At 42.5% G+C, this 15,226-nt stretch overlaps 1 protein-coding gene across 2 annotated transcripts in view; it reads left to right on the forward strand.

Moving 5' to 3' along the window:
• si:dkey-82o10.4 (uncharacterized protein LOC797793 homolog) overlaps positions 1-14,642 on the forward strand; it is a 31,629-nt gene extending 16,987 nt beyond the window's left edge. Inside the window, exons 1-6 of one of the 2 annotated variants that reach the window (XM_042108492.1) lie at positions 11,082-11,140; positions 11,751-12,172; positions 12,364-12,435; positions 12,546-12,672; positions 12,910-13,051; positions 13,784-14,641. In XM_042108492.1, the coding sequence (XP_041964426.1) occupies positions 11,768-12,172; positions 12,364-12,435; positions 12,546-12,672; positions 12,910-13,051; positions 13,784-13,862 (825 nt within the window). In that variant the 5' untranslated portion in view covers positions 11,082-11,140; positions 11,751-11,767 and the 3' untranslated portion in view covers positions 13,863-14,641. Of the gene's footprint in view, positions 1-11,081; positions 11,141-11,750; positions 12,173-12,363; positions 12,436-12,545; positions 12,673-12,909; positions 13,052-13,783 lie in introns of those variants that run through there. The other variant, XM_042108491.1, reaches the window with a different exon arrangement.
• Positions 14,643-15,226: the final 584 nt, after the last annotated feature.

Below are 15,226 nucleotides of genomic sequence, written 5' to 3' on the forward strand. Positions count from 1 at the left end.
AGAGACGGCGCTACTTCCTCTGCCTGTTTCTACCCAACCAGTCACAGGAGAGGACCAATTACGCGTTCCCATGGAGAACTTTGCCGCTCTAATAAGAAATGTAAGTACAAAAGGAATCAATTAAGACGGTGCTGACCTCTAGCACAAGCCGGAGATGTAGAGGGCAAGGTAGAGTACTAAACACCTGTCTCAAGGCAGCGTCTGTGACAATCGAACCGCAGGAGGAACAGATGACGTTCAGCAGCAGCAGCACACACACACACACACACACACTCACACACACACACACACACACACACACACACACACACACACACACACACACACACACAGACACACACACACACATACACTGGGGAGAAAGGAGGATGAAAGACACAAGACACATAAGAGGAGGAAAAGTGTTTGATGGAAAATTAAAGTCTTTTTTTCCAGACAGGGGATACAAATATATAGGAAAGTCTGGTTTTCCTAGTGCAATCAAAACAACAAGTGATAGGAATTTTTCTGCAAATGTAATTATTTTCACTCTTTAGATAAAATAAACAGATGGAGACAGAGGTCAATCAATACTCTGATTTAACTACAACGGCCTGTAAGACTCACAACTAATCACTCGAAACCACACTCAGCTTTTTTCAACAACAACAACTTTGTTTAGTTGCATCACCTCTCGTTGAAAGTCATCACCATATATACAAAATGTCTTGTTCAACAGAACTGCAAAGCATTGAGAGAAATCCCTGGAAAGGTTTGTATTAGTTGGTACACGTTTACATTTTTTTTATTTTGTTTTGATGCCAAAAAACTTCAGAGCAACTCTTTATGAGAGGGTGAAGCTCCAACGGCATGAAGAGGGGGAGGAGGTGACAGGAGACAGGGGTGGAGGAGATGCAGCCGGGCTAATGGAGAGTGTTATTGTCACAGTTGCACCCCATTTTCCAAAAAATAATTTGCATGTGAAATTAAATTCTACATACAGTCCTCTTAATTTAGCTTTGATTAAACAATGCTCCGTAACAGGTACATTCATTGGCCAAATGTCTGAGCGCAGCCAAACGGAGGGTCCCTGGCTATTAGGAGAGGAAATAAAGTTGCTCTCAGGGGACGGTGCATGTATCTGATCTACCTAAGTGACAGCTGATGGCTTCAAAAAGTTAATTAACTTTTCAATTAGAGGTATGTCTTGACATTGCAGTTGTGTCTTGCTGAGCCACTACAGAACTCTACAGAGGCATAGATGGGGTTTTTTATCACACAAACACCACATGCTGTTATGTTTTCACCACAAGCTCTCTACGATGGTTTTCTTTTTTTTTTCTGAAGTCGAGCATGCTATTGAGCTAATGAAAGGATTTTGTGATGAGATGATCCCTTGTACGGTCTGCTTTTCATGAATTAGCTCTGAACCTGTAATTTGTTTGTATGTGTGCGTGTGTTTGTGTGTGTGTGTGTGTGTGTGTGAGTGTGTGTGTGCGTGTGTTTGTGTGTGTGTGTGTGTGTGTGTGTGTGTGTGTGAGTGTGTGTGTGTGTGTGTGTGTGTGTGAGTGTGTGTGTGTGTGTGTGTGTGAGTGTGTGTGTGTGTGTGTGTGTGTGTGTGTGTGAGTGTGTGTGTGTGTGTGTGTGTGTGAGTGTGTGTGTGTGTGTGTGTGTGTGTGTGTGTGTGTGTGTGTGTGTGTGAGTGTGTGTGTGTGTGTGTGTGTGTGTGAGTGTGTGTGTGTGTGTGAGTGTGTGTGTGTGTGTGTGTTTGTGTTGTCTGCACGTGTGTGTTGGAGAGTAAGTTAAGCTAAACTTGCAGTGATTTTAATTTAACATGGTCTCACTGGGATATAACTGGTAATTTGGAATTGGCTTTTCATATGCTTTTGTAGATTTTTGTAGCACTACATTTTGATCCTCTTCAATAATAATAATAATAATAATAATAATAATAATAATAATAATAATAATAGCTCTGATTGTCTGTGTGGTCATGATGAGACAGCTCCTGTGATTTTACTGAGCTGGACGGAGGAGGTGAGGAGAGCTGTCTGCAGTGTAGTCAATGGAGGACCAAACACTGATACTGTAGACGCTGGTGTGCTTCTCAAACAACACCAGCTCTACCTGGGATCCATCCAAGCTGTGGACAGTGCTGTTCCACTGAGATCACTGATAATCAGAGGTTAAAGAATGAATGTCACAGCTTATATAGCCCTGTATTAAAAAAAGGAGTCGATATTCTCACTTTCTGGTCGTTGAGGGGAAACAGAACTATGTAGATTCAGTTTGAGTGTGTGAGCGTCGTCAGATACTGTGTGAGTCTCCATCAAACCTCCCACGCTGGCCCAGGGGATAGCGCGAGTCCTCTCTGCGTGACTGCAATAAAAGACCATAAAAGTGATGCACACTGCAACACTGTCATCAACAGACAGCACAAACAAGCCATCTCTATCACAAGAGAGAAGAAGAAGGGCGAGAGCCTTAAGAAATCAAATATCACACGTCAAAATGGAGAGATCCATTTAAGGGCCGCTTTCAAAATATTGTCTACATCTCTAAGACGTCTTTATCTGTCGTTCAATATGTGTTAGGCATTGGGGGGTAATTCAGTTTTTTCCCCCCTTTTTTTGCGGCAAAGATTTCCAAAAACATGCATTAACCCCCTCATAAAGTGCACTAGTTCTTTTCTGGTACGAGCTGAAATATCAGCAGAGAAACACGGTTGTCACGAGCAGCAACCTGGCAGTCGGCTTTGAATAACGCTGCACGGGGAAGAAAGCATCCATGTTATCATGCGCACACATGTGGCCTGTGCAAAGATTAAGCCGTATTCATCCCTGGCTGCCTTTGCCTTTCGCTGCCTCAGTCCATCACAGATATGGCACGGGTTCAGCCAGGGAGGGAGAGAGGGAGAGCGAGAGAGAGGGAAAGAGAGAGAGAGGGAAGGAGAGAGAGGGAACAGGAGAGAGAAACAGGAAAGGTGCCACGGATTTCACACGCTCACAAATCGCGGAGAGCCGGGGACAGAGAGGTGTGGTGCTCTCCCTGTCGTGAGGACTCCTCCTGTGGACCTTCCCCCACCTCACCACCCACACACTCCTCCACCCGTCCAGCACCACCAACAACACCTCCTCACCCCCAGAAGCCCTCTCCCACACCATTCTCCACTCTCCATTCACCATGGTCCCAAATAATAATCTTGTCTGGAATTTCAAACATTGTCGGCCGATTCATCTCTGACTCTGAATAGACTCTGGAAATGAGAAGCAGGTTGTGTAGTGCAGACAGACCCCCCCCCCCCCCCCCCCTGCCCTCCATCCTCTCCCTCTGCTTTTTCTGAAAACAATTTTTTTGACAAAAAGAAATTGATTTCATATTGATGGCATAAAACTAAGAGCTAAAGATTAGGTTAATCAGAGTGGCTGTGATAACAATAGTGGCTTGTCTTCAATGGTGTGTGTGTGTGTGTGTGTGTGTGTGTGCATGAGCGTGAATGTGTACTGTATATGTGTGAGTGTGTGCACATATGTGCGTGTGCATGCGTTTGTGTGTGTGTGTGTGTGCGTGTGTGTATGAGTGTGTGTGTGCACATATGTGTGTGTGTGTGTGTGTGTGTGTGTGTACATATGTGTGTGTGTGTGTGTACATATGTGTGTGTGTGCGTGTACGTGTGTGTGTACATATGTGTGTGTGCGTGTGTGTGTACATGTGTGTGCGTGTGTGCGTGCGTGTAGTCTGGAATCTGACTGGCGCTCCGCTCTCTCCTCTGGACGGCGATGTGCTGCTGCTGCTGCTGGCTCGGCCTCGAGGAGAAGAGAAGAGAAGCGAAGCGGCTTACACCACCCCGGCCACTCAGGGGCCCTCCGAGCGCTAAGCCCCTAATAATTCCTGCTGTTCGGCTAAAAAGGAGATACGCAAAGAGCAGACCAAACGTGATGAATGCCTTGTGTATGGTAATAGCCAGTCCCATCAAACAATGTCCACAAAACCTCCACAAAGACGACCCCACCACAGGGAGAGGCTATTAGGCCACGTCTTTCTTTAGGCTCACTATAATCCGACTGCTGTGCCGGGCTGCGAACCTTTGGTGTCGTGGTGAATGCATAGACAACCTCATTTTGAATGATTTACCCAAAAAGGCATGCATTGTCTGCCGATGAAAAGTCCTATTCTTTGCAAAGTGCTTGTCAGCACCATTTAAATCCATGTCAATATGTTTTAAAAAAATTCTGCTTATCTATTATCTACCTGTATGCTTTTTTGATCAAATCATTTCAGTAGTGCTTTAAAAAAGTTACTTGTGAGCTTTGTATATTCAGTTCACCCAGAAATCCTCAAACATTAAATTTTCATATTTCCCTCAGATGAGGGAATCCATACTTTCGTACGGCATGCGCAAAGTGATCCATCTCAAATATGCGCTACGCAGCGGTGCTTACAAATATCTTGACGAATCAAAAGCAACGCTCAAGACACTGCGAGCCGTGTAGCCGGGCATGAATAACAAGGTAACCCATCAGAGTTGTCAAAGTGAATTCATGTCGCCAGTTACGCTCCGTTCCTCCGGGTGCCGATTAGGAGTGTTATGTAGAAGCAGCAGCAGCAGCAGCAGGAGAAGGAGTTGACACCGCAGCAGCGGAAGAGACTGTGTGGTGTTTTTCCCTGTGTCGGTAATTTTTCATTTGTTAAAAAACCACTGGTGCAGTATATTAGCCATAATTTATGTTTATAGTCTCTCTGCCCCCACCCCACCCCACAACCCGTCTCCCCAGTTGACTTCCACAAACCGTTTAACACTTAAGCTGGTGCATATGGGCCCTTTAATAGCTATTCTGCTTGAAGGAGCACTTCAAACATTTAAAATGATTTCTTTTGGCAAACAATAATGAATTATGTCACCGAGACTGCAACTGGGAAGCACTTGTGAACTCAGGGTAATTATGGAAAGGGGGGTGACTCTTCGGGCTGAGAGGTGAGACCCCCCCCCCCCCCCCCCACTTATTAGGGTTTCCAGTTTGGAGTGCCATGAACAATGATTTCTCAGGAGGCAATGAGATCTAGGGTATGGCTTTTGTGTGTGTCCTGCCTGTTGCTTGTTGCTGTCAGCTAAGCAAACACTGTTTTCATTTCAGAACTTGATCTGTTCTGACATGTGATTGATCTTTATTTGGGACGACATGCTGAATGAGTGAGAAAGCACTTGGCTTTCCAGGGAAGACAGAGCTGACATAAATCAAAACCCATAAAAGTCGCAAGGTGTTGATGTGTTTCATATTCTGCTTATTCACTTGGGCATTAGACCTTGGAGACTAAGAATCATGCCAAATATGAATCCTAATTGAAATTTGTACATCAGATATGATACAAATTGGCAACAGCAGTATGGTAGTTGCACCATCAAACACATTATTTGAACTACTGCTACACGCATCTTCTACGAACGAAGCAATGACTTTTTTAATTAACATATTTTTTTTGCATTGCATTCCACTTTAAAATGGTGGCACTACAGCTGTAGGGAGCACATCTTTTAAAAGACGCTCCTTCAGAATTCAAATGTCAAAATGGTAATGCATACAATTTGTCAAACATGTCAAATGTCAAAATGGTAATGCAAACATTTTTTTTTCTTTTTTTTTGAAGTCGACTTGTACCCTTCTTCAAACGCGTACTTATGGCACATTTGCTTTCACCTGCGCTTGCTTAAATGAGTGCGTGTCTATCCCATTAGCTGTGACAGAGCTAAACACAGCCTTTACCCGGGCACACAGGCCCTCTATTCTCCACCCTCCCTTAAGAAACTCACATTTGTACAGTCAATTACACTCCCCAGCCAGGCATGTTTGCCTGTTTGCTTCTGTCTGTCTGCAACCTAATGGCTATTGAAATTACATTTTGTTTATTTAGACTTTCCTGTGGCCTCTTTGGGTGGAAAAAAAATCTGATACATACCTCTGGGAAATAATAATAAAAAAAACACATATATGATAAACACAAAGCTCAACATTGAAATATTTCCATCTTTTCCTGTTGCCTTCTTAAACACAATCAATCTGTTGTCTTCATCCAACCCGATCACTTGCATCAATTAATAGAGATAGGACAGACATGGCCATATAACTACACAATACGTTTCTATTCCCACCCTCAAGTTTTAAACATTCTCTCTCTCTCTCTCTCTCTCTCTCTCTCTCATTTCCTTTAAAATATCAAGCCTGTAGTGATTATTGCAAATACAGTGTCTGCAGTCTGCCATTCAGGTTTGGGCACAACTCATACAGCCTGTATTGTTCTGTCCAACAGTTATTTTTAGATCAGGAAATTCAAGTTCATATGGAACAGGTAGCAAGCACATTTTGTTGTGGGTAACAACTGCTTTTTTTTTTTTTTCTGTCCTCTCACCAAAAATCACCAAAAGTCCACTACCAAAAACCTCCTGTTTACAACAAGCGCTTGCTTCTGGCTTGCTAGACCACAGGAAGGTGGGATGAATTTAATTACAGCCACCAAATCCATTTGGCAAATATTTCAAGGTACAAACACAAGCCTAGAAATGGCAAGAGGTACTGGCAGGCAGCAGGCAGATGACAGTAATCCCTGAGAAAGAAAACCAAATTACAGAATTTATTATCACACTGACATTCCCTTCTCACTGCCGATTTTGGTCTGCACTCAGTGCTCTAGAAAGAGAGAGAGAGAGAGAGAAATATATAAACAAGCTAAAAGATTCATTGTTGTTAAATGATTGTGGAATGCTATGTTTTTGCCTTTCTCTTCAACAACTAAAAATACGTTCCGGCCAAAAAAAAAAGTGTAAAAAATAATGCTTTAAAAATGATAGTAATTTTGTCTTATTTGCTAAAATATATTCCAATGCTTTAAGGACACCCTTCTTTAACACACAAACTACATTTAATGAAATTGTATAACTATCTAAAAAACATTTCATATTTCAGAAGCCGAAAATTATAAATGACAAGGCTACAATTCCGATGTGTGTTTTCTTAGAAACTGTAAAAGCAACACACACAGTATATTGTAACGCAGCGACTGTTCTATATGTTACAGTATGCAGGAGACTGAGCCGAACGCCTTCATGTGTGGTGTGTAAGACGTGTACTGCTCTGTGTGTTGGTGAGGGGCAGGATGAACCAGGTGAGAATTCGGCATGCGGTTCCCGCACCTCAGAGAAGACAGAGCGAGGCTCGGCGAGGCTGATGGCCTAGATTCCAAGCGCATCTCTCCCTCGCACCGCAGATACAATCTGAGAGTGTGTGTGTGTGTGTGTGTGTGTGTGTGTGTGGGGGGGGGGGGTGTTGAGACACGCAGTTGCACTCCCTGTTTACTGTGCGTCGGGGTACGTCAGGAATGGTGAAGTACTAAGAGAGACCACACATCAGAGAGGCAGTGCCTCTCTCTCAGCTTTGCTGGCATGAGAGATTACATCGGCCTCACCCACGCTGCATTCCACCCCTCTTTCCATCCCCCCTAAACCCCCCCACACACACACACCTATCGCTCTGACGCTCCGACACCCATCACTACTACCACCCCCTTCCCCAATTTGTTGTCTCAAACCTGCACCCTGGGCCTTACAGCTTGAAGAAAACACACTCGGAGTCGGCGGCGTCGCCTGTGTGTACGTACACAACTGTGTTTGTTTACCGTGCGTGGTACAGCGCTGCAGCTCACAGGCAGAGAGCTAACCGAACGAGCCCTGCTGCATGCAGCAAACACAAACAAGCAAACAGCAAAACGCCGACCTAGATCACACAGCGCCTGCAGACGTGCCACAAACACCTCTCTGACTTCCTCTCTGGAAGGAATGACAGTATTATTATCTTCCCCTTTATTTGTTTTCACGAGTGGTGTTGTTATGTAGGAAGAAAGTTTCATTGTAAGTTTGTGACATAGTAAATGATAATACAATTTAAATGCAATGTCCTCTCCCTTAGAGAGCACTTAGTGAGAGTAAAAGATTATTTTTCTTTTATTGTCAGTGAAAAACAAATGAACTAAAATGACATCATTATAACATACTATGCCATTTTTCAAGGTCCATGTCTAAATCACTAACTTGACTTCATCATCCCTCCACTTTGCATGAACTTGCTGACCCCTTCCTCCTGTGCAGCAACACACATAAACTCACGCACACCCATAATGCAAAAACATCAGCACCCCCCCAACGTCTCTCAGGACTCCCTTTATGTAGTGCATCTCAGCCTTAATAGGCACTGCCATAATGAATAATAAGTCAGATGTAGGCCAAGTCATGCTTCCAACTGCTGAGTTGAGGAGTTGACATTGAGGTCTCCAGGTAGATAAACAGGAGGCTCATTATTTTTCTTTGGGAAGGGAGGGGGTGGTATTTGTGTTTGTGTATGAGTGTATGAGTGTGTGTGTGTGTGTGTGTGTGCGTGTGTGTGCGTGTGTGTGCGTGTGTGTGTGTGTGTGTGTGTGTGTGTGTGTGTGTTTGCGTGTGAGTGTGTGTGTGTGTGTGGGGAGGGGGGGGGGGGTATGCGGAGACGTGGCGTAGCGAGCGAGGGCAGGCTGTGCAGTGGCATGGACGAGCCCAGGGATGCCACCGATCAGCTGAGCTGGGAGGGATAAAGACTGATTCATGCCACGGGGCATTTAGCGCTTATGAAGAGGGAGGACGGGGGCCGGCTGGGGAAGGGGGGGGGGGCATTGTGTGCCGTGGCCGTGCGTTATAGGATTGAGCTCAAGTTTCCTTTGTGCCTCGATTTTTTTGTGGAGGGATTATGTTCTTTGAGAGAGTTGTGCAGGCAGGCATACAGGGTGGAGGCGGTGAGATTGGAAAAGGGTTGGGGGTTGGGGGGGGGGGGGGTGGGGGCAGGAGCTGGGGGATGGCAATGTCTTTGTTCGGAGTAGCGATCATGAACAAGACAGAACTGAAAGACGGGGGTGGAGGGGGGGAGAGAGAGAGAGAGAGAGAGAGAGAGAGAAAGAAAGAGAGAGAAAGAGAGAGAGGTACATAGACCAGGGTTAAGAGACTGAGATACAGGGCTCCAGAGAGTATATACATGTAGTGTAAATGTGGTGTGTATGTGTGTGTGTGTGTGTGTGTGTGTGTGTGTGTGTGTGTGTGTATGTGTGTGTGCGTTCGTGCGTGTGTGGGTGTGTGCGTATTTGTGGGTATGTGTGTGTGTGTGTGTGTGTGTGTCTGTGTGTGTTAGCAGGATGAGGGGGGTATGGTGCTGACAAGGAAGATGTCAGGCCATGTAACCATTCATGTTTAACAGTTTAAAATCAATTTACCTCCCAAGAAGAACCCGTTCTCTAAAGCCATACTTCATCCACAAGGGGACTTTCACCAGTTGGAGTGCCCCTCACTTTTCAAGAAGCACTGTTGGGACAGTGAAAGAGATAACTTTTGTTTTTGCCTTAACTTTAGGGAAATTAATTCAGTACTTTATTCAATATGCTAAAAACTACCAACAAAAAGTTCCCAAATGTTTACAAAATATCAGTTCTTATCAATGTCACCTACTGGGCATTCTACTGTCATTTTTTTACTGCTAGTATACTCTGAAACTAGGTGCTCCCTACTTGCTAAAGCGCCACATGGTACATTTGCATAGGATAACAAACATATAGCACAGCATTTGCATGCCTGAAAGTACACTTGAGTAACCGTAATTACACGTGACACCAATTACTCTGTTACTTTGTATTAAATTATAATGGAAAATTCCACTAGAGAATTGGAGCCTAATTGCATCTTAATTTGCATAATTTTGCATATTAATCACATCTCAGATGAATAATAAATTTCAGCAGATTTTTTAATTTATGCAAAGATAGAAAAAAATAAATCTAAAAAAAAAAAACATTTTTGCCAAAAAACAAACTATTACTGCATTTTCACTAATTTCTCTCATTACAAAGCCTCAAAGTTTGAAAAGATCTCTCTCTCTTTCTCTCTCTCTGGATGTGTGTGTGTGTGTGTGTGTCTGTGTGTCTGTGTGTGTGTGTGTGTGTGTGTGTGTGCACTGATGAGCAAATCCAACCATGCTTGTGGCTCATACTTAGTTGACCACCAGACTGCTAAGAAAAACTTTATACCTGACCAATTTGTGATTTTCATATAATTGCAAAGTGTCCGAATATTAGTTTAGCTGTATTAGAAAGAACCCAAACAGTGTTCTATGACCTGCCACTTTCTGGATGGAAAATAAACACCTGATTAGACCTCTTTATCCAAATTTGACCATAAACTTATTCGCAGGCAACAGTGCCTTGCAGTGGCTTAACAAGGAACATCTAGAATATCACAAACACTGTACACACCGATTGTTGGTAGACAATGATTTCTGGGTTAAAATGGCATAATTATCAAAACTTAAAACAACATGAACTTAATAAATAAGTGCCTGACATCTTGATTGCACAGGTTAAAAAGCAACTTTATCAAGCAGGCATTCGGTGTCTTATGTTGGATTACACCTGTATCCCTATACCAGTCTCATCAGGCAGGCTAGGTCAGGCGCATCGAGGACAGGACAGAAATAAATCAAGTACGACTATACTTGGTGATAACAACGTTATGTTTACTTTTAAGAACCGTTTGCGTCTAATTTCAATTGTTAAGACATGGATGAGTCCTCTAGCTTACGATCGAACCATACGAGTCGATGAGATTTTAAAACCCTGTGAAGAGTGTGGTGTCACGACAGAGCATCATTTTATCATTCTGCTCCAGTCAATCCACAGATGCAAAAGCATTTCAAACTGACAGAGGTAATTACTATAATACATCTTAGAAAGGTTTCCATATCTGAACGCTATTTTCAATAATCAAGTGCACCACTAGCAATTATTTATCAATAAAATTAGTTACAGAACTTAGTGGGGGTGGATAACGCGCAGGTGTCTCTACTTGTCTTTCATGCGTGGAAATAATTCATCAAACGTGAATAAATCAGCATCTTTCACAAAGAAAATAGAAATACAGCACGAACACAAATGCTTGTGACCTGTAATCACCACTAACAGCGGGAGCGTAATGATGTTTTGGTCTACTGATCAAATTTTCAGCGTTTGAAACAATGATTTTTTTGCACCTGTGTTGCAGGCTAGGCGGAGATGCTCCGAGCGGAAACGACTCGAAAATTTTAGGCTACTTTAGTCCCAGGTATGAAATGAGAATAGATTGCTCTGTTTGTTATCAAGAGGAATGTATGCAGGCTACTCAGAATACTAATCAGCTATGTTGACCATAGGTTGTCCCACAGAATGTGCTCATTTGGTTTGGAGACTTTTATATAGAATACGGCTAATTTGATAAAGCGAGATAGGTCTAACGCATTCCCTAACTTTATGTTGAAAATGCGTAAAATTCACAAAGGAAGGTGTTTTTCTTGAAAGTCTTAAAAAATATCTATATTTAATAAAACAATCCATGTAAAAGACATGATAAAAGTAAATTATGTCTTTAGAATAACCTAGTCGCCTTCTTTCACCTTATGCACTCACCTTACCATGCTACGCACTCAATTTACGCGCTGACAGAGGCCACAGAAGTTTGTGAGGTTACCTTCGGCATAACCAATCTACAATTTAGGATGTGTCTCCATCTACTGGATTGCCTCGAATTTGTCTCAATTCTGGTTATTCTCTCCAAAAGCATTATGGGTACAGCGGGAGACAGTTGCATAAGGTTGACCGGAAGCAAACTGTAAAGAGGACACGGCATCCCCGTCACCACATGCATAATGAACTATATTGTTTTTATTTTTGTTAAGGGCCGAAGGGACTCGTAATGCAGCGCATCGCTTACTTTGCAACGTGCCATGAACTTGGAGGGATAATGGGGTGCAAGCCGTTGGCCTGTCCTTGGAAGAGAAACCCTCCTGCTAACCAGACCCCATTCAGCTCCTGGGCGTTTCTACAACCATGTAGCTCCCGTCCGCTGGAAGGGACACAGTTCTCTAATTGCACCTTGCATAATCTAAGGAGACAAAATACGCTATTTGTCTGTCAGAGATTCAGACAGTACAGCAGCGACAGTGACAATGAGCCCAAGAAGTCGAGACGACCAGCCATCTCTGTCGTGGGCATTCCAGATCCCATCTCATGGATACGAAATAAAATCATAATGGTCTTCATTGAACTCTATTTTGATATAAATATTTCTAGCGTGGAATTTGATACTGGAGTGAAGCAGGTAGCTACTTTTGCACTTATTGAGCTGTCATTGCTGTGCCACTGTTGAAACATTGTGAAAATTGTCAAAGGGAAACTATGTTTCTGCCTTGATGATTATGAGTGTTCAAATAACATGAAGGCCACTGTCAGAAAATAACATATCAACTTATGAAACAAATGTTAATCATATTGTGTGGGTTTTGTTCTTAGGCTGTGGTACACGTCTCTACAATGGTCTCCAATGGCAAGTTTGAGGATTTGAGGGGTGTTATGTCTGATGAGGTACTAAACAAACAGCTTTGTGCCCACACGAGTAGGCCTACCGGTGGAAATATTTTGAGATTGCAGAGGTTTCATAAGAGTTCTCAGCCGAATAACTATCTGTATTTCAGGCTGTTGAAAGAGTCAAGACGAAATACAAAGTTTTATCAGATGTCCAGAGAAGAAACATAGCTATCTGTTCAGATGATATTGTGTTTTTACTTCCTGAAGACGTCTCTGTGATCTTTGATAATCGAGGTACAGTGTTGACTGTCTCATCTCCATATTTCATATTTCAGTGTCATGTCAACCAATGTGCTCTATAAGAGAAGGGGTTTTATGTGATCGGAATCTAAGTAAAGCATCAGCGTCTTATAAGTTGCAAGTCAAGTTAATATTATGGACTTGCAATGGACACAAAGTCTTCACACAAGGGCATGAACATCATCTAGCTGTGTGAAATGCAGTGCTAATGGTTCATGTTATTATCTCCAGGGAGGAAATTTTGTTACGTCTTGATGCGCTTGTGGCACCTGTCAGATGCAGATATCCCTGAGGACCCTGAGAGCACACGGATCTTCAGAGTAGAGAACAGCGGAGAGGACCCATCTAAGAAGATTGTGACCGCTGTGTATGAGTAAGAGACAAGTCTGCCTCACTATCGTGTAGAGGAAGAATTTTTTTGATGTAGAGGATTCACTTGCAGTTGTAAACACTATGGAGTCTTAACCCATGATGGCATTAATTTGTCACACATTGAAAGTGCCAGTGTGTCACCCTCCCAAATGGTGTCCCTCATCAAAGGGTTAAGAAAGGAAGTCATCTTGTTAAGTTGTTTTGTTTGATTGATAAACCGAGGAGACTTTTAATAGCCCCAAAGTTTCTTGAGGAAGATTCTTAGAGAAATTGATGCCATTGATTGATGAAGTCAGAGCTAGCTTTAAGTGTTTTTTATTTAGTTAATGGATTCTTAGCTTATGGCAGGCATTCATTTTCAGCAGTGGTTTGATGGATATATTATTGCTAATCGGTTTGCTCTGAGCTGTTTGCACACACACACACTTCTCTTTCCTTTGTGTCTCTGTTGCACATCTGCAAATATCTCCATCTGTCACCTACTCACACTTTGACTCCTCTAATCACTTCAGACACAAAGGAACAAATTAGTCATGGTGTAGAATCTCATACAGAGCCATCCCCAATTATTCCAGCTGTTTTGAGTTTTTTCACAGTTGGGTTGAGTTTTTTTTGTGTGTATTAACAAGTTTGTGGAAATGTAGGTTGGATAAATGTATACAGAAGATGATCTAATGATCTAATACTTCTGGGTATGTGTTCCACACCCACCTCCCTTCCTGTCCTTGCGTAGGTTTCACCAGGAGCTGACCAGGGGAGTCGAACCAGACTGGACGGTGACACACATCTGGCACTGGAAACAGCTGGAGTGATGTGCAAGCCTCATCAAATGGCGCCTCACATGGAGGACATTCTGGATGTCCGCCACACTCCCATTTTCTCTCTGCACCCTCACGCAAAACTACTGTACACTAACCAGAACTCTTCCAAAGTCGACCTCAGGATTAGTCACCACTGACAGAACCTCAACGGAACCAAGCCCCTCCTGCAAAAACATTAATAACGCTGGACTGCACAAGATGCTTGGCCAGTTTGGTGTGGAGTGATATCTTGTATAATTCCTGTGTGTTGTTTCAAGTGTACACTTGGAACACATTCAATTTCTCTTTACCTCAGTTTGGAAAAAAACTTTTTTTGTTGTTGCAAAAGCTTGTTACAAGTGGGCTTAATGTCATACAGTTACACACAGATTGCTCAAACACAATAAATTATTTAATGGGTTAACCCAATTTGTCTCCTGTGTTTACAATAGACTGCATACAGCATTTAGTGGCACAACTTTAAACTCAACAACTTGTATGGCTAACCGAATGTTCTATTTACTCTGGGCATGTACTGTGGAGGACTGAACTTGTGATGGAGGTTCATCCTCAGGTGAGCAGGTTTGGAAGCATGGGACTAGTACAAATGGAATCACTCATTTCACAAAACGGATCACAGGCTACTCACACAAAAACACTATTCTAATAGGTCAGTCTGTTTAAATTCCTTTTGGAAATGCATAGTTATTGTTAATGAAGGTTTTATTCTGTCAATATGCCTCAATGCAGGCCTATTAATGCAAAGATCATCCAACGTTTTTTTGTCATTAAATTGCTTCATGAAATGCTTCACAATGTTAATTATTTCCTAGAATCTGCCACTAGAGTGTGCTAACCCATGCCTACCCGTATCTGAAAATAAAATTCTTTGTAGACCTTAGCTCAGACAAAATGTCATCAGAACTACGAAAATGTACACTTGTTTGTAAATTATGAATCACACTTAATACACCTGATACCCCCCCCCCCTTTTTTTTTTAAATTTCATTTAGAAAAGTCCTTTATAAGTGAACAGCATTTTATATCTTTAGAACTTTTGTGCTTGCATTTTACTGGGAGTGAAATATCATTGCACTGACATGAAGTTACTTCTGTCTTAAGTATATTTATGTCATGATGGCCTACATTTGACATTTGTGTAGGAGAACTTCCTCGGAACATTTGCATCTTGAGTAGCTTTTCAAAAACACCCGAATGATAATCAGGGAGAAATTAACAGACGCGCATTAAAAGTAACAGTTCATTTTTTTGATACAATACAGAAAATTACATGAATACCAAATACTGTTTCTGGGGTCTCTAATCACATTGTGGATTTTAAACCTGACATATGGTCAATTAATTATCCTTTAATT

This window comes from Alosa sapidissima, chromosome 10, assembly GCF_018492685.1.
Source record: "Alosa sapidissima isolate fAloSap1 chromosome 10, fAloSap1.pri, whole genome shotgun sequence".
NCBI lineage: Eukaryota > Metazoa > Chordata > Actinopteri > Clupeiformes > Clupeidae > Alosa > Alosa sapidissima.